The sequence below is a fragment of the Lycorma delicatula genome, chromosome 4 (genome assembly GCF_047948215.1).
Source record: "Lycorma delicatula isolate Av1 chromosome 4, ASM4794821v1, whole genome shotgun sequence".
Taxonomy (NCBI): Eukaryota; Metazoa; Arthropoda; class Insecta; order Hemiptera; family Fulgoridae; genus Lycorma; species Lycorma delicatula.
This window is the reverse complement of record NC_134458.1, coordinates 64,589,445-64,609,416: the sequence shown is the minus strand read 5'-3', so window position 1 is coordinate 64,609,416 and position 19,972 is coordinate 64,589,445. Positions and strand designations below refer to the sequence as shown.

At 31.2% G+C, this 19,972-nt stretch overlaps 1 protein-coding gene across 10 annotated transcripts in view; it reads right to left on the bottom strand.

Annotated features, from left to right (window-relative positions):
* Positions 1–19,972, bottom strand: part of LOC142323477 (paired amphipathic helix protein Sin3a-like) — a 100,108-nt gene that overhangs the window by 51,031 nt on the left and 29,105 nt on the right. For 9 of the 10 annotated variants that reach the window (XM_075363172.1, XM_075363175.1, XM_075363169.1 and 6 more), the window contains 6 exons: positions 18,817–18,909; positions 14,981–15,165; positions 13,549–13,672; positions 7,970–8,148; positions 6,692–7,007; positions 6,350–6,562 (listed from right to left, as the gene is read on the bottom strand). In XM_075363172.1, the coding sequence (XP_075219287.1) occupies positions 6,350–6,562; positions 6,692–7,007; positions 7,970–8,148; positions 13,549–13,672; positions 14,981–15,165; positions 18,817–18,909 (1,110 nt within the window). The remainder of the gene's footprint in view (positions 1–6,349; positions 6,563–6,691; positions 7,008–7,969; positions 8,149–13,548; positions 13,673–14,980; positions 15,166–18,816; positions 18,910–19,972) is intronic. The other variant, XM_075363176.1, reaches the window with a different exon arrangement.

Genomic DNA, 19,972 nt, shown 5'->3' with positions numbered 1-19,972 from the left:
CAAGAAGGGTTTTGACTCTGTGCCTCACTCCTAGCTTATTAAAAAGATGGTTCTGTAAACCTGATAATGAATGTGGAATTTGTTCGACCCACACCCTTCCGATGGCTTCCCCTAATACTGTGACCATAGAATGGTGAAGTGAATACAGTCAAAAGCATATTTCAGGGTGATGCACTTAGTGCTCTAGGTTTTGTTTTGCACTGAACCTGCTTTTGGGCTTGCTGAAGTCAGCGGACAGATGTTACACCTTGGGCCAATACAGTTAGTCACTTCATTATAAGGGTAATATCAAACTACAGCTGAACTTGTAGAATGTATGCGTGACATTATGAAATCTCGAATAAATGGCCATAATAGTGTCACTGCTGGTGGTTGCCTACAGCTTCAGAATCTTGAAATGAATGAAGATGTATGTGGAAGGGTTAAGCATATATATGTGGAATTCACTTCACAACATGCCCATCATCACCTGAGGAATTATACTTCTTGCTTCTACCTGTCAAGGAGAAAGGGAGGGAGAGGTATCATGGATTTTCTTGAGTTCATGCTAAAAAAAACTGCAAAACCTCAGATTATTTCCAAGAAAAAAGCACTACATACTTGTTTCACAAGGAGATAGTGGATGTCTTGACTCCACTGCGCCTTGCAGATGCTGGCATCCAACCCCTGTGAGGTGCCCCAATTGATGAAACAAGGATAGAGCAACGACAGGCTGATGAGCTCCATGGGCGATTTGTCAAATCCATGCTATATGATGGAATGGACTGTGATGCTTTCTTTGCATGGCTCAAGAACACCAGGTTGTTTGCCGAAACTGAGGGAATTGCTTCTGCAGTTCAGGATTCTGTTATCAGCATACTAAGTTAATGGAAGCACATAATCAAGGATGGTACTTATGACTGCTCTCATCTGTATGGCACCAAAAATGAGTCCACTGAGCATGTGATCAGGGGATGCCAGGTATGGTCCTGAAAGAGTACATGTCTCACCACAATAATGTAGCAAGAATCCTGTATCAGAAGATTGTTCTGAGCGTAGGACTCCTTGACAAGATAGTTTCATATTGTTAATATGCTCAACTTTCTGTAATGGAGAATGTCCACTGTAAGATCTATTATGATTGCACTGTCCTAAACATAGAACAGTAGAGCAAAATTGCCCTGACATCGTTGTAATCATGAAGCAGATCATCTGGATTACTGATGTTGCCATTCAGTTTTTCTCCAATATGAACAGGAAATATACTGAAAAAATCTCAAAGTCCAAGAATTTGGCAAATGAGTTCAGGGACATCTACGGTCAGAGTAAGGTGAAAGTAGTGCCCATGATTATTGGTGAAATACCTAACACTCTGCATGGGACACTGAAAACCCTAAGCATTCCACCTAACCTCTACCTCACCATGCAGAAGTCTGCAGATACAAGAGTATTAGTGAGGAAGTATATCACTTCAGACCTGAGCTGCTTAAAGATCTAAAGTCAGCAGTTTCCAGCGTCTGCAAGTGCAGCTATATGATATCTGATCCAATATACTGCACGTTTAAGTTAATAACCTCCCATAGCAAAATGAAACTCCAGACCCAATGCCTTGCTTAAGCAAGCTGGGACCTTTTTCCAGCATCTGGGCTGTGTAAAAGAAATAATGGTCTATATTTACAGATAAAAACAAAAATAGATTTCTCTTTGCAACAATTTCCCATTAGAAATATAAAATGACAAAAATCTTCTGGTTATCCAGCAATTGGGGAAAAAGATACATGTATTTTCTTCCTAGTTTTCATTTATTTTTTTTTAATTATATTTATTTAACATTTATACAAACAAATATACTAATAAAGTTTTTATGAAATTATTTTCTTTCTTTTTGACAATATGTATTAAGTTCATATATACAAAACAAAATTACTAACTGAACTGAATTATTACAGTATTTTCATATTAGTTTACAATATAAACCTACTTCCATCCACATATTTCCTTGCTGAAACTCAAAATTCTAAAACTGGACACAATACCATAAAATTAATTAATTCCCCTTTGGCCTTTAATAAATTAATCTATGAAAAATCATGACACTGTATACATAATTAACATTGAGATATGATTCTACAGTTACAAAATTAATCAAGGGGAACTGTTGATAGTATACTTTTGAATGGATGTTCCTGTTCTAATTCTGCAATTTATATCATAAATCTTAAAAATAACCCAAAAGAACCAAGAAAAAAATATCTCATATGCATTACTCAAGCAGTTCTACTCTTCATACCAAAATAAATCTGTTTAATATGCGACTAAAAATATTTTAGGATATCTACTTGCTGGTGAATTATGATACCAGTAAGATATATTTCAAAAGCGGTCTTAATTTAAACAGTTAACATAAAAATAGGAAACAACTTTGTCTCAGCATATGACGCACAATCAAGGGTATTTTGTGATAACATTTTTTTAAAATGAAAAACTGCAGAATAATTTCTATACTGTTATAATCTGTTATATAATCTACAACCACATATTTGAACATCATAATAGATCTTAACACTGGATTAAATATCTGTCTTTTTTGTGCAAACAACATATTTATTTGAAATAATACAATCGAAAGTATTCAAATTTTCTCTTATGTGCAGCTTTTTCCCTAAAATTCTCCAATGACAAGATAATGCAGGTGTTGTAAGTATCCCAAGATATTTACAATTTTTCTATATGATCATCATTAAACAAGTGATAAAATTAAAAACTTTTAAAAACCCACGTATTGAAGAAACATATTTACTTGCAGCACCCCCTGGTGGCTTATAACTGTAGAACTAATCTAAGAATGGTGCTCTGAGGTGATACCTATGTAATGCAAAAAAATCGCATCAAAACTTGCCCAACCGTTTTAGAAAAACACATCTACTGCAGTACCCCCTGGTGGCCCATTAACTGTAAAACATGTCCAAGAACCTGCTCTGAAGTGATACCTATGTAATGCAAAAAAAACCGCATCGAAATCAATCCCGTATTTTTTTAGTAAAATGTTGACATACACACACATAAAATCTCTTACCTCAAACGCATATACACCTCTGTTCCGTCATAGGTAAAAAACTATTTCTCATATTGCACTGGCCTAGCATTATTCCAAAGTATAAACATTTTTTGGTTTGTTACAATTAATGTTAAACGACACTTATTAAAATGTTCTTGAAATAATAGTACCATTTTGTTCTTTCTCAACGTGTACTTATCTAATTCAAGAAGTTCATGTAACGTCGGTTAGTTTAACCCTATTTTTATTAGAATTCCTATACTCAAGTAATGGCCAATATCATTAATAACAATGAAAATAAAAGAGGGCTTGCAAATATTATTGCAATAAATGCTTCAATCGTGGTATTAATGCACAAAAATATTTTTAAGGCTTCAGTAAGTATTTTTTACTTTACAAAATATAATAAATTAAATAAAGTTTTCATTTGGTTATACATTTTTTTTTTTTAATAGTTACAGTTTCTTGAGTATTTTATTGGAAAAAGAAAAAAGGTAATTTAACTTAACAGGTCATCACAGTGCATAAAATTGCAAGACTTTACATAGAACCAGCACATGCAAAAAAAAAATCTAATAAATTAATGATCAAATGCAATTGGCTAACAATTGTATTTTAATTTTTGGCTCACATCCACACTCACCCCTACAGTGAACTCATACCATCCTAGCTGGACAGACAGGCCAGGCAGCAAGAAATGTTCAGGAAAATTAATTTACAGAACAATTTGAAAAATAACCTTTGTATGCTGTCTTTATTGGGTAGAAATATTAACTTAATGCTTACTGTTGTAACTCATAATACTAAAAACTAAATAGGACCAAAATACTATATCATGAAATACTCATAATATATTCTCTTTTTTTTGTGCCCAATAAGAGCATGCCAAAATATAAAAATTGAATAGTGTCCCCATGACACCATGACAAGTAGATTCTTCATATTTAATAGTATCTTTTATAATTTCTTTAAATTCTTATAACTACATCTACAAAAACCAATTAGGTCTTGATATTTAACTGTTCAACACTGATTCACCTCAAAATAGGATTTACCTTGTACTTTGTGATTTTTTGTTATAATTTCAGACCGAAAACCTGAAACTCAAAGCTCAATTGACATTTGTTGAGTTATTCAAACTCTACATACTAAAGATTTATGCAAAAAAGCATTTATATTTTTAAATCATTTGCAATCTGACAAGCACAAGATTTTATTTGGTTTTAACAATGGTTTCAAAATATAATTCTGAGTCCAATAAAACACAAAGATCCTTCAATAATTGACCCTCTATGTATGCTATCACTTTCAATAACAAATGGATAGATTTGAAACATCCATTTTCTTGCAATACATTACAATACAAGTTTTCTTCATATTTATTCCATTATCTTCTGCACATTTCAGCTAATTATTAATATTTTGTAAATAAAATGATCATCTGGGTTATGGAGGTGCTAAGTTTTAGATTGACATTAATTTTCAACTTACAATCTAAAACCCTTAAAATGTCATTAAAAAAAAATGACCCAAAATTTAACCTTGTGGCAATTCTGAACTACTGTGAAAACTTTACTTGAAATTGCACCTCCACATTTTACAGAAAAATATCTGTTTGTTAGTTCAAAGCTATCCATTTTGAAAACTTATCACTAAAATCATGGTTTATTAGCTTCTTCAGCAGAACACTACTGATGATAGATAATAACATATGGAGAAAACCAAAATTTCCTCTACATAAAAACTGAAAAGGAATTTCAACAAAAAATCTGCTACCCTTAATGAAGTTAAACGATACAATAAGGTACATAATAGATAAGGATAACCCTGAATTAAAAAAAAAGAAGAAAATACACCCAGTATAATCTTGTTATAAATATACAAAAATACCCTTGTTTTCACTCAAGTTTCCAAGTTGTAAAACATCGTACAGTAATAGATTACAGGAAACCTGAGTTGTAACAATGACATCAGATGTAGTATTTATTTTATCATAACAAATTTTAAATATGTAAATAATAAAGTGGTGGAAGTGAATCTGATATGAATTTATAACTAAATATCACATTAGAGTAAGAATGGAATTAAATTTAAATACTAAACAATTAAAAAATAATAATGAAGGGGGAAACGCTTAATTAAACAGTATCAACTTTTTCCATCAATATTAAAAGAATTGAAATATAACTTTGTATAAAAATCCAAGATAAACTGCATTATAACGTGAATTTTTCTGAATGGTGGACTGAGAAATGCCTGAATCCACATAATTGAGGATGTACTGAGCAGGGATTCACATTACCTGGAGAACTTCAGGCATAGTAGCAACCATGTTACAGACTTGAAGTAGCCATTTTATAATCAACTGTCACTATTCATTCTAAAATTCTGTATAAATGGAAATGGATATAATGCCTGATACGTAATATATAACCATAATGGCCAACAGCAGATAAAAATCAAATTGTGATCTGTATGGCAAAAAATAGGTATTATCTACAGCTGACATAAGATACTGTTTTCATTTTACAGTAAATATCTTTGTTTCTGGTTTACAAAAGGTAAACTTATTTAAAAAATGTAAAAAGATGACATTTTGCTTCTGTGTTATATAAGTTTCCACTTTTAAGGAAAACATATTGACTATTTGTGAGCAAGTTTACAGCACACAATGTACTTCTACTAAATATCTTTCTCTCTTTAACCATAAAAACATATTCATAAGTTAAGAAAATTGAATTTTTCTTACTATCTGAAAAACAATTGAATATTTCAAATATACTTGAAGTAACAAATGTGTTCAAATTTAGGAAATATGTACAGAATTACCTGATGATTTAGTAATTATGCAGAGATGAAAACCCACAAGCCAACACACGTCACATCGCTTGTTTTGGAATGCTCTCTGTAGCCTTATTTCTGGGCCTCAGAATACACACTAGTCTTATTGTAGAGTCATGCTCCACGAATAAAACAAACATTACCTTTTTCTGTCCCAGAAATCTATTGTTCTTATAATGTAAATTTTTGGATGAAACCGCAGGAGACGAATGTTTTATGAACTCATCTAAATTTATTGAATCTTTATGAAAACCTGTAGTAAGAGGTAAATGATACTCTGTAAGGGCTGAGCTAAGTGTGAAAAATTGCCTTTTTATAAAAGATAATAAAATCTCAGTTCCACAAATTATGTACAGGCTAAATCTTTTAAGTGTTTATTGTCATAAGATTACAGAAAAACCAAGACAATGAATACTTTCATTATTTGAATGAGTAGATATGCAATTGTATATTAATTTAACTGAAACTCACCACGCTTGCCTGATGATTTGTAGCATCTGGTAAAAACTGTCCGAACTCTGCCAAAAGATCATCTTGGTTTTCAAACAATTTTGCAACTTGTGAATATACCTCTGCTTCAGTAAGTTGTTTTCCAGCTTCTTTGAAGTTTTTCTGTTCCTTTTGGTATGTATGTAGAATTTCTAAAAATTTTTTGTACTTATCTGGTTGTCCTTGAAACCGATTCTACAACAAAAAATAATTTGATCGAATAAATCTGACACTTAACTTTAACAATAATTACAAACATATTCAAAATAATTTTTAACACAGATACCTTACTACTAAACTATAATATAAAAACTTTCTTTTTACCTTAATCTTATTGACATAATTAATAGCATGGTTGAATTCCACAGGTTGATTCTGGGGAGCTGGTTGTCCGGGAGCTGGTCCTGTTGTTGGAGTAGATGCTGGAGGTGCTGCTGCTGGTACGCAAGCAGACTGAGAACCTGAAGTCGACTCCAAATGATTTACAGCAGGGTGTGTCTGAACTTGTGTTATTGTGTTCAGATGGTTGTAGTGTGATGATAAAGCATTTGATAAAGGCTGTGGAGGTGCAGTAACAGGTACTGGAATAGGAGCAGTTGGAACAGGACCTGGTTGATTTTGTCCCATAACATTAGTACTTCTGAAAAAAAAAACAAAAAAAAACCAAATATAAGAATTAATAAGCGTTTTTTTTTTTTAATATCTCTTAACAACTGTATCATCAAGCACATTATTCTACTTTGGAAGTTGACAGTTGTCTTACTTGGCCCTCATATTAAAAAAAAACACTTAATTGTCCTCATGCTAACCTAGAATTAGTTTGAATAAAGTTAGTTTCAGGGTTGGCAATAAGTACAGCAAATACCACTATGACAAAACATAAATTACAGAAATCAAATTTATTCATTTTTTGACATACTCACAGTCTGCCCATCGTCATTATGCTGTTTTTATAAACTGATCTGCTCAGGTTTGACATATAAGTCATTACAGTACAAACATCATTTCTCAATTTTCTAGATATTATTTTCCTCTAAGCCACTGTATGGGACCAGTGAAACACAAAGAAAGCCTGTAGACTTAATCATAACATGAAAACAACAGATTACTGCTACATTTTTCAAAGTTCTGCAGAATAAAAATGCTCATTTTGGACTTTAAAATTCATAATATTTGTCAAGTCTTAATTTATAAAATTACTTAAATATTTGGATCGTTTAATAAATCTGCCATTTTTAGTATACAGTAACTACTAATTAAATTACAATTGAATAAATGAAGAACAGGTGAAGATTAGTTCCAGATCAACATCATATGACCAAGAGTCTATCAAGAAAGATAGTCTTTGATCAAGATACTGTCAGTGGTGATTAATTGCTGACGACTAAAGGACATTGATGACTAATCAATAGTTTTCAATATTATAATTTTTAAAATTATACTGTCATACCGGATATTAATATCCTTTGAAAGAAGAGTTCAAATATTCAATTTCTAATTTTTAAATCATTATTTTCATACTGTGTTGACTCTGGACAATCATTTTCATGATTTCTATGTAATTACCAAGTAAATATAATATGAGAATGAAAACACATTTACCCAATAATCAATGGTTTTGTAGAACTAGAAACTACCACAGTTGTTGGAGTCCCACCTGAGCTGCTCAATGCTAGAGTTGCTCCTGGTAGAACAGTAGTATGATGGACTGGAGGAACAGCAGGAGCCATTGTAGTGGTAGATGTTGAAGGAGACGGCATACTTACTTGAACTTGAAAACCCTAAAAAATATAATTCATTTAAATAACAAAAAAATTACATAACAAAAACCAGTTTTTAAAAATCTCTAAAAATAAAAAGATTCATATTTTATTAACGATATTATAAAATTGTTTCATACTATTTACTGAAATATTTTCAATAAGTACATAAGTTAAAAAATTGATATTGAGAAAAAAATATCAATAGGTATAAAAAAAAGACAATTTATTTTGTTTACTAGAACAAAATAATTAAAAAAAAAAAAAAAATACATAATCAGAAAATTATCAATTTTATAGCAATTACATCATTTACCAAATTTTAAGTTGAGAAGTCATTACAAAAGTTTGTTATAAACAATAAAAGTCCAAAGAATACACTACTGCTTTTGTTTTGCATGCGATATTTGTTATTTATAAAGGAAAAATGCAAAAGTTTACTAACCTATTCATTAACAGATCCTATTTATTCATATGTACATCTCTTTATAATTTGAACACAAAAAAAAACCTAATGTACAGTACTACACAAGTTTAAAGTATGCATCATTAGGATTAATCAGCTGAAGAGACTTTGAGAGCTAAAAAAGTAGTAGTTATGGAAATCCATAATTAAATTCTTACAAGATAACTCCAGAAATAACATACATAATTTAGGCCATTTTGTCTGCATAGAACATGGAAGTTAAACAAAGTTTAAATAATTTACCAGTTGGCACAAAGGGAAAATATATAAATAATTCATCTATATATTGACCATAGTGTTAATAAAATTTAATAATATATGAAATATAAAAATTTACATCACGTCTGTACTGGATAGCAAAATTTATATACAGGCTCATTATATTATTCAAAATTTCAAATAAAATGACAAAAAATTAAGAGAATATGTTTTAATGTAACAGTTATAGAATCTAATACCACCTGATGATGCGGGACACCGCAAAAGCTAGTTATTGGAAATTAACAGGGTAAAATTTAACTTATCTAACTGCGATGTTTTGGAGGTTTATATTTCATGTACATATAAATGTTATATTTTGAAAAAAAAAAATTGTGAGGTCTCATATCAGTTAATGTTTTTATTAATTTTTATTTTTGCAGAATTAAAATATTATAATTACTTTTCCTTATCGGAATTATTTTAAAAACTATAACATACTCTTCTCTTTTATCATTTTAATACTTGAATCAATGCAATTTACATTTATGTCTGGCGTAATCCAATGTTCAGTACATACAATAGATGCTATCTTAAATTGTTAATAAACATTTTTATGTCCCACACAAAGAAAAAAATTAGGAACATCAAAGTAAAAATGTACTTATAATAGTATTTTTAAAATTTATTTAAATGAATGCTTGAGTGTTTTCAATGTTTCCTTATAGAGAAAGAATATCCTATAACTTTCCATGCTTTGCATCTCAGGTTCTGAATTTCTACAATCCCTTATTCAATCAATTATGGAAGAGCTTTATATTTCTTTGGTTTCATTAAGTGATATTGTTACCACACATGTCTAATTTAATATTGGCGGTCGATAACGGTAGCAACAATGTGAGAGGAGCGCATAGTATACAGACGCGCGGGTATAAGCATTACTCCCACCATAGCAGCGCTGCTGCCCCAACACTCTCAGGCTCTAATAAAAGAACATCTACGAGACTGAATTGGCAATTGACCACCTCCTGGAGAAGGAGAAAAATAAGAAGTTCCCTGTCCAGCTTAACGTGGGACCTCCTGGTGGATGCCAACATCCCTGCCGGAGCAGCAGGCCTGGCCGGTCCGCCGAGGGAGTCGCTGGATGCAAACGCTACCTTCCCACTCCAGCTGCAGCTCGCCGGGCTTCAATTGCCCTGGCCGGAGGACTCAGCCACAGGAGACGGCTGAGCGTGGCATTGCTCAGGGAGAACCGCCTCGGCTGCGCTGGCAAAGGATGACTGACACCAACCCGACACTGCGGGGCTCTGGGGGCCACCACTGCCATGCTGTAATGGGAACCCAACTGCTGCTGAGGAAAAGCCCAGTTGACCTTCAATGGACAAGCCACAACTCCTCGACCTCACTGGAGACCAGCTTCCGAACCCAACAGCTCTTCTCAGAGCTAACGCAAAAAACGGCCCTTTTCAGGGCCACCATGAAGTTAGTAAGTGCCATGTTCCATCAAAATCATTTGGCGACAATATACATAAAATACTAAGAATTACTTTTTTAATCCCTTCAATAATTTAAATAAAAACAATATTTCTGCCTATTTTAAGAGGTTTATTACTATTCAACATAGCCTGTTACAGTTTGTTTCAGGCTATAAAAAAAAATGTTGAGGTGATAAAGAATCAATTAGCAACAAAATTGTCTTATCTGCTTCATGTGGTATAGTAAATGCAAACATAACTAATTTTTTTTAATTTTATTGATTATCAATTTAATTTTAAAAGTCAATAATAGATTTCAGCAGTACAAACATTTTCACAGTTCACTAGATCACCAGAATTAACAGGGTGCTATACAAGAGCAAAATACTATATAGTGCACTCAATAGTTCTAGCTTGATACTCATAGAAAGCATAGTACAGAATATAGACAGATCAGTTGATGTGCAACAGCTTCTACAGACAGGTACATAAATTTTTACTTTAAAACTATGCAACACAAATGAGATAGGTTAAAGGATGGGAAACGCCAGACAAATGGATAGGATTAACAAAGATGTACTAACCAGAGCATGTAGTAAGCTTGGTTAAAATAAACAGACAGAGGAACATGAAAACAAGAGATTGTTGTGATAAGACATAATTAGGAGAGCAATGAAAGGTGAAAAGAAAACATGCAGTGGGCATAAAAAAACAACAAGCATTTAAAACAGAAATCTGTATAGAAAAAACAAAAACTACTAAAACCAGAATTAGAGCTGTTATAATAGGTTTGAAATCATCTTGCCCCCACCAGTCATATTCTGCAGCAGCACGGCGCACATATGGCCAGTACATCACCACATCCATCATTAACTACGCATCAGAAATCTAATAAGCCTACACATAAATACAGTAGTTTCAGAAGATTAACTAAATCACAAAAATTGAAATCAAATTTTTCAATAACCCCTTTTAAGATATTTAACAAATACAAGATTATCTCATTCTAAAAAATTGTAAGTGTTTTTCCATATATTTTGCGATGGAACCAATTCATTCTTTTTTGTGTTGTTGTTAAATAACAGTCATGTACAAAAGAAAATCTTTTGTTAAATAAAAAACTGGCATAATTATCACTCATATTATTTAGTTAAAATTGTTATTTTAAATAGTCTAGGTTTACTATTTCAAGATGCTGTTGTTACATCATGTTTGTCACTGCATACGCAAATATTGTTTTATAGTACAATTTCAGCAAGTTCAGATTATGGCTTTACATCAATCAGATGTGCAATTTCTTTGGCTGACCTTTGATTGTGAAAGTTATGTTATTTTAATTATGTAAGCGAGCAATTTAAAACTGTAGCAAACAGTTTTCATTTTCAGAAACAATTTAAAAAAATGATTTATAGGGTACATAGTTGTTACAAAGAACTTGTGCACAGCAAACCTAAGCTACTGTTAAGGAGGTTTTTAATGAATCGCAGAAAGTGACTGCAACCATGTGTACTGTACAAAACGTTTGTCAAGAAGGTAATGAAAATGCAGTCGCCTTGGAAAAAAATTCCTCATACAAACTGGGTAACTGATCTGGACGATTTTAATAGATACTGTTTGTCATTCCATTCAAGAATTTTACGATAAAAGAGAGTACCAGACATGTAGTAAAATTAGACATTTTGAAGAAAAAAAATTTACCAGGAGTATGTATTCCACATGGAAAATTGTAAGACATTTATAGTTCCAATTTCATAAGTGTAATGACAGTAGAAAATTTTAATGGAGAGGACTGACATTATATTTGCTCAGGTAAAATTTTTAACGAAATTAGACAAAATAATTCTTAACCAATTATTTACTTAAATGAAATGTGGGTAAACCAGAACCATTCCAGGAAATATACCTGGCAGAATTCAACAAGCAGTGGTGCATTTAAGACTACAGTTGGAAAAGGATCCAGCTTAATTACAAACACTGGAGCAATGAACTTGGTTTTATAAAAGACTGTGCTCTCGTTTTTAATCAAAGCCTAGGGAGGAATACTTCAAGAAATGGATGGTGATGCATTCCGACAATGGTTCATAAATTTGTTGCGATCTTTGAAAGAAGGCTGTTATTGTGATGGATAATGCCAGCTACAATCTGCATTTAGAGAAGGTGTCAGTGACCAACACAAAAAAGGTGGAGATTGTTTCATGGTTAGAAGAGAAAAAAATACCACATGATTTCTGAATTACTGTCTATTGTTAATGAACACAGAAAAATACAGACGATATGAGCTTGACAACATTTCAACAGGAATGGGGCATGACGTCATTTGACTACCACTAACTATATCACTGACAGTTTAACCCCATTGAGCTAATTTTGGCATAGATAAAAGGTGAGGTGGTAGTCAAAAACAGTATATTTCAAATAAATGATGTAAAAATGTTATTGAAAGATACCATAAACCATGTACCAATAGATGACTGGAGAAAATGTGTTTCATGCAGAAAACCTTCAAGTAGAAGATTTTCATAAAGAAGAATTGGGGGATGACCACTTAACACATTGTAGTGAACTTACAAGACAGTAACAAAAATATGACAGATTTATCAGGTGATGAAGACTTTATTTAGGTGATATAAATTTATTTTAGGCGATATTGACTCGGATTACAGTTTATTTAGATTTTGTGTAAAGATTTACAAATTTTTCAATCTTAAATTCTATATTTAAATTTAGTCATAACATTTCCAAATTTTTGAACATGTGAGAAAATTATGAAATATCTTATGTAAAATAAAAAGCTTCAGATATGAGATAGTAATTCTTATGTGCACCAGAGTAATGCAATAAATATTTGCTAATAAATATGTAAGATGAGTTGAAACAATGGCCTGTAAAGAGAAAAGGAACAATTCAATATTGTATTATTACAGAGGTGTAGAGGGAATAAGGAGAAACTTTAGGCAGTGGAAGAGGAAAGCATATGTGACCTTCACCTACAAGATGATTTCAAATCTATAAAAGAAACCTATTTTACCTAGATTCTTCAACACATTACGATCAAGATTTACACATTACAAAGCTCATCGCAGGTTTAAAGTAACATACACCATAATCCAGAAAATAACTGTAATATAAAGTTTAACATAAAACTCTGAAATGAATATTTCACCACTGTGACGTTTGAAATATATATGAGCAAATTTACAATTTTTTTCTTTACAAGCAATCTGTTTCAAACAGATTACTAACATATGCTACGTTACACATCTACATTATTTTATAACATACCGAGTCATTAGAGCGAACTTCTATTTTGTAACCTGGTGGTAAAAATGTATTGAAACCGACAATTAGGTCCGGATGTTCCCCAAACAGTGTAGAAACTCGTTTAATTACTCCAGGTGTATCAATACTAGAACAAAAAATAAATAAACAGATAATTTTTACTTGCAATAAAGATATTGACACAATGAGCTAAAATAACAGTTTTCACTAGAAAGAACAATTTTTATTAAAAGCAGGAATATATTACAACTGTAATCTTAGTCTCACTTTAAATCATTCTTAACTTCTAGAATTCAGACCACAAAACTAATATGCTCCATATTACTTACACTGACGATTGAATACTGACCAAACAAATTGGAAATGCGAATGGTGCACACTAACTGACTGTGAACTATCTAATCGGTTATCTGGTTACACCCTTCTTGCAGTTGAGCTTGAGGAAAATTACTTTAGAAATGAACTGCTAGATTCTTTTTTAAAGTAGAAAAGTAAAATGATTTCTTAGATGTATAAAAGGTTAAAAAAAGAAAGAAGTCTATAATAAAATATTTACCCATCAAATTGAAATTTTATAATAGTAAATTTGTAATCAAACTGGCCAAAGCAGTAATCAAAACAGTCATTTTATCATAAAAACAGAATAAGTAAGCGAATTAGTGATTTAAGATTTAATACATGTAAAATGCTAGGGCAAATAATTCTGCAAAATTTGAAACCAAATTACTTCAGATTAACAGAACTATTTGTAATTAATCAATAAATTGTTTTCACAAGTCATAATCTGCTAAGGAAGGCCTTCACGAAGAGCTCTAAAAATACACTAAAAGTTTCCATATGCATTTCATGATCTACATTTAATATATTTATTCTCCAATCCGAGTGTGAATAATATTAAATAACTATCAAGTAATTAAATAAGATACTAATTGATTTGCTGCTACTGAGTAATCAAAAGAGTAATTACACTCAAATGTATAAATATGAGTGAACTGTAAGCAGGCTCTGCAATAAACTATTTATCATGTCACAACAAAAAATTAGCCCATTCTCGAGTAAACATTTGCATATTTATATGACTATTTTTCAAAAGTTTTATACTTCTATTTTTATGAATTTTATATTCATAAACATTTCCTTCATAAATTTAGTTATTTATGACACACACAGATTTCAGTTCTTGATTTATTTCTTAATTTACTTTATAAACTACTACCCATAATAAAAGAATTAAAAATAATAAATTTTCTGAGCACCTAAAGAAAAATCTCAAAAATAATACACTTGATTTCCATAATTAATTGTGGCTTAAAGTAAAAATACAATTTAACAAATAATTATTTTAACATAAAGACAAATTGCTGTGAATATTAAAAATATCACTATTACTTCAAATAACAAGATTATGATGTGTATAAAATCACAATTGACTTACCTTTGAGATTTAAACTCTTTCATAATGTCTAAAAAATCATTGTAAACTTGAGGTTGGTTACTAAATTTCATTTTTACTAAATCTAGGTATGTTAGTGCATCTTCAACTTTTAATCTTTGAAATTGCTGCTGCTGAGCACTCCCACTACCCCCAACAGAAGGCGGTGTAGTCGAACCACTGTGCATCTGGAAAAAAAGAGAAATCATTTACACTAACAGAGGTTTTAAATATTATCTAAAATGATTTCAATCATATTATTAATAAAACATCACAAAGTTTTTGTTTTTGACAAATTTATCAAAATAGAAACAAAATAAATCTTAAATACATCAATATGACAAATTCATTCATATTTATTATTTTTTTTATTATTCTTATTACCATTTCTCCTGACTAATGAACCAAATATACATATAATTTTGTTGCTTGTATATATTACAGGAATTCATTAAAGATAAATATAGATCCATGCAGGTACAAGAGGTCTTAAAATCAATTACAGTCTTGATAAATACTGATCATAAAGTAAAAGTGTAACCTACTAACTTTTATGCTTAACCTTTTCCCATCGCAATGATCCGCGGTTGATTAGCGCTCCGCGAAAATATGTTGGTATTTGATTGCCTCCCTCATAGTCTTATGCTACCCTCTTGTGAAAAAAATTTCAACAAATTACAGTATATTAAAGAGATTTAACAGATTCTGACAAAAAAAACATTACGATTGGATATTTTTTTTGCCTGTAACAATAAAAAAATTACAATAATTTAATTGCAGAATTTTTTGTGCGCATTTCTACCGCGTTTTTTATTAGCAAATTTTTTTTTTTGCTTTGTGTTTATGAAACATAGTTTGCTGATTTTAAAAATAATACTTTCAAGCATATCGGTTGAAAATTGGGCAAAATATGATGAAAAACCCATGTCATAAATCACAGATTAGTAACATATGTTAGTATAAGTGAAAATAGATTCAGAAAACTATGTTTTATAAAAATTCCCACCACTCAAAAGGCTATTCAGATTGACAAAAAACCATTTTTACTGTATACTGTTATTCATTACAAATCGATATATGTTACATGTTTACCAACATCATTTGTCAGAAAAGATATTTATAGACCTCAAGTAAAAGTGATGTATTTATGACCACAAATTCCTTCTTTTTTTTTTTTGTGTGCCGTATATCATAATTTATTATGTGTTTCAATACATCGATATGTTACTAGTGAGATAAGCTATATTTGTAAATAATAAATCTGTAATCCTCATAGCAATTATAATACACAAGTCACACACACTCACACCACATTTCTGAGAAAAAATAGTCATATTCTTTCTAGTTTAAATAAAACATTTTACATCGTATAAATGTAGTTCAAATTGTGTAATAAAACTGATTCCTTTGTGAATATAAAAAAAATTAACCGACTTAGATGCCATATAAAATGATTTTGTAACAGCGTTTTAAAACTGACGCTCATAACCACTTCCAAGGCTACATGATCTGAAAAGGTTAAGACTACTTTTTAGATTACCAGAGAAATCAACTATAGCATCAAAATTACAGCATGTTATAATCAGTTTCAGCTTGTTCACATAACAGAAGATTAAAAAAAAAGCAAGAATACACCTTTACAAATATAGATAGATATTAAATATATTTTTTTTTTACAGAATACAGTCAATGTGACTTAATAAAGAACTAAATGTGTAGTAAAGAGTGTAAATTTCACATATTTTAAAAACACAGCATCAATGAACAATTCAAACAATATTCAGGCCAGTCCAGAATGAGTTTTAATAGTTATCTGTGAAAATTAAAGTATGCTAAATACTGATGGGGGGAAGACTATAACCTCTCAGACTAACAATGAAGCCAGCAGGGTTCAAAGATGTAATGGCAATGTAACATGCCACTAAAACGTTAGGAAGTGAATACAGACATCTGAATAAGTACAGGGTCCGGCATATAAATCTGACGATTTTGTAGTAATTGTTATGTTGGCACCACTGTCAATGAGAAGGCGGGAATGTTGTACATCGACAGGTCTATTCATGTTATTTCAGTAGCCAGTATGTTGTGGTTGGGTGAACAACGAGCGTTTGTGATTGAGGCCTATTTTAAAAATAACAACTTGGTTATTGTAACAGCGTTTATTTCGCAGACATTTCAATTTAAATCTACACATGTCTGTTCCTAGTAGGAATACAATATTGTTGTGGGTGAAGAATTTTAGGAGCACATCGTATGCTTTAAAAATGAAACCAACAGGACGAAAACGGACTGTGAGAATGCCTGACAACATTAACGCTGTAAGGTTAGCTGTTACGTGGTCTCCACGACATTCAGCAGCGAGACATGCTGCTGCGCTAGCCATTTCTGATCAAAGTGTATGACGAATTCTTCATGCCGACCTGAAATTCCATCTGTATAAGATGATGTTAGTGCAGCAACTTAATGCAAATGATTGGGTGTCTCGCAAAGCAGCTTGTGAGGTCATCCTCGAAAATGTCCACCAGGATGCCATTATTCTGTTAAGTGACAAGGCACATTTTCATCTGTCAGGATTTTTGGAATAAACAAAATTACCGTTATTGGGCTTTGCATAACCCAAGGCAAATTCTTGAAAAACCACTTCACAGTCAATATGTTATGGTGTGGTGTGCGGTTTCAAAGTTTGGCATAATTGGCCAATATTTTTTTTGAGTTAAATCACAGACTAACAGTAACATCTCATCGATACATAAACATGTTGAATGAATTTCTGTGACCAAAACTGAATGACCTTCAAGGACATGAAATTTGGTTTCAACAGGATGGTGCCACCGCTCATACGGCGAGAATCAAAATGGATGTTCTGCGAGAAACCTTTCCTGGACGTTTAATTTCCCGATTTGGTGACATTCCTTGGCCAGCGCGTTCAACTGATCTGGCTGTTTGTGATTTTTTTCTGTGTGGGTATCTCAAACATAAATTCTTCAGTAGTCGATCATAGTCAATTGCAGAACTGAAGGAGGCCATTCAACGAGAAACTGAAGCAGTTCCACATGTGATGATTGAGCGAGTAATGTCAAATTTAAGAATGAGGTTAAGTGAGTGTGTGAGGAGTAATGAAAAACATTTGGATGACATAATATTCAAATAAAAATAAAAAATTTTGTAAGTAATTCACTATAAATTGCAAAAATTGATCTTTAATTTGATATATTAAATGTTTTAATAGTACGAAACACAGTTTAATTATTATCCCTCAAATATCGTCAGGTTTATATGCCTGACCCTGTATATAGCTAATTATATGTGCATGTAAACATTTAAAGCATACATTTCTGATATTATCATCACCATTAAAGAGTCAACAGAAAATTAAAAAAAATTAAAAATAAACATGTACATTTGGAATTGATGATAGGGTGTTAAAATTCAAATAAAATGAATCATACAGACTTGTTACTTAAATAGTGCTGATTCTAAATACAAATGTTTAAATAAGTATATCAAAGGTGATACTTTTATTTGGATATAACTTATAACCAATCTGATTTAATGGCACTGAAACAGGAGTAATTGACCTGAAACCAAAGAAGAGAAATACTTAATCTCAACTGAACTAGAGCCAACAACCTATTTGTTCATATAATTTTAAAATACTATGATTCTACAACAACCATGATGAAGGACTAAACATGCAAGTATAACAAGTGATTAAAAGGTAGACAACAAAGTATCTATACGCAGATTAATATAAAATTTAAAAACTAGTACTAAACTACTGTATGATATGCTAGAAATAATGTTAATAATTCACAACTAGAGGAACTAAAAACACTTACTTTATGACGATTAGACTGATGAAGGGGATGCAATGTTGTAGTAGGCTGATGGGGGGCTCCACCTTGCAATCCCCCACCTGCCACACTACTCTGCTGAAAAAAAAAAAAAAATTATTAGTAAACTGTACACAATATATTCTATTTTATTAAATACTTGTGTATTAATAAAGAAAATTTTGAAAGGATTAAAATATAAATTACTGAACATCAATCTTAACCATTATTAGTATAATTTGAAAATGAACAGCAGTAGTAAACGCTACAGAGAACTGAATTGAGGGAATACATTAGTTTAAAATTTCCTAAGCTAAATGAACATCTCAGTTTTCTTTACTAATAAGACTTTTAATAATCTACTTTTTTAGTAACTAATATAACTGTTAATTAATAAATTATTACCCAAGGAAGGACTGAAATATGATAATGTAAAAAAATTTAGAAAATCTTCCATAACTCAAATACAATATATAATATAAATACAATAATAATTGAGATATGCCCTTTTGGCTTAGAATGGCAATGTATCTATAAAAACAACATAAATATTTGCATGTTCAATTAAGATATTGTTTGTACTTGATTGTGGCCCTTGAGCCAGTACAGATTAGAAATAATGGCCCAAAAGTGAATGGGCTGAAGACCCCTGATTTAAGAGAAACAGCAATATGAATGAAAGCTGCCAAATACTTGTAACTTTTGCATTACAATACAACTAAAATGATCTGTAACATCAGTATTGAGATATAAAGACAAGAAAAACATCATATTTAGAAAACAACTCATATGAACTATTCCTTATTTTATCATGGGTTATTTTTGACATAATTTTAATAAGTGTTCATAAACAAGTTAAAAACAAGCTCATCAAATATAATGAAGTTAAAAGTTTTTTCTTAAACCAGCACTAGCTACTTTTATTTAACATAAAAAAAGTTGCATCTGCACTTCTTTTGGCATCATTATTTAATAACAACTTAGGGATAGCACAAATTATATTTTTTTGAAGAAGATTATTGTTTAATTAAAATTTCAATAATCTGAAGCATTATGTGAAACACATATCACAATCTAGAATTTTTCTAGGTTAAGTGGGAATAAACATGTGGGTGTTAGAATTAAAAAGCATTAATTTACCATCTCTGAGAATATGAGTATA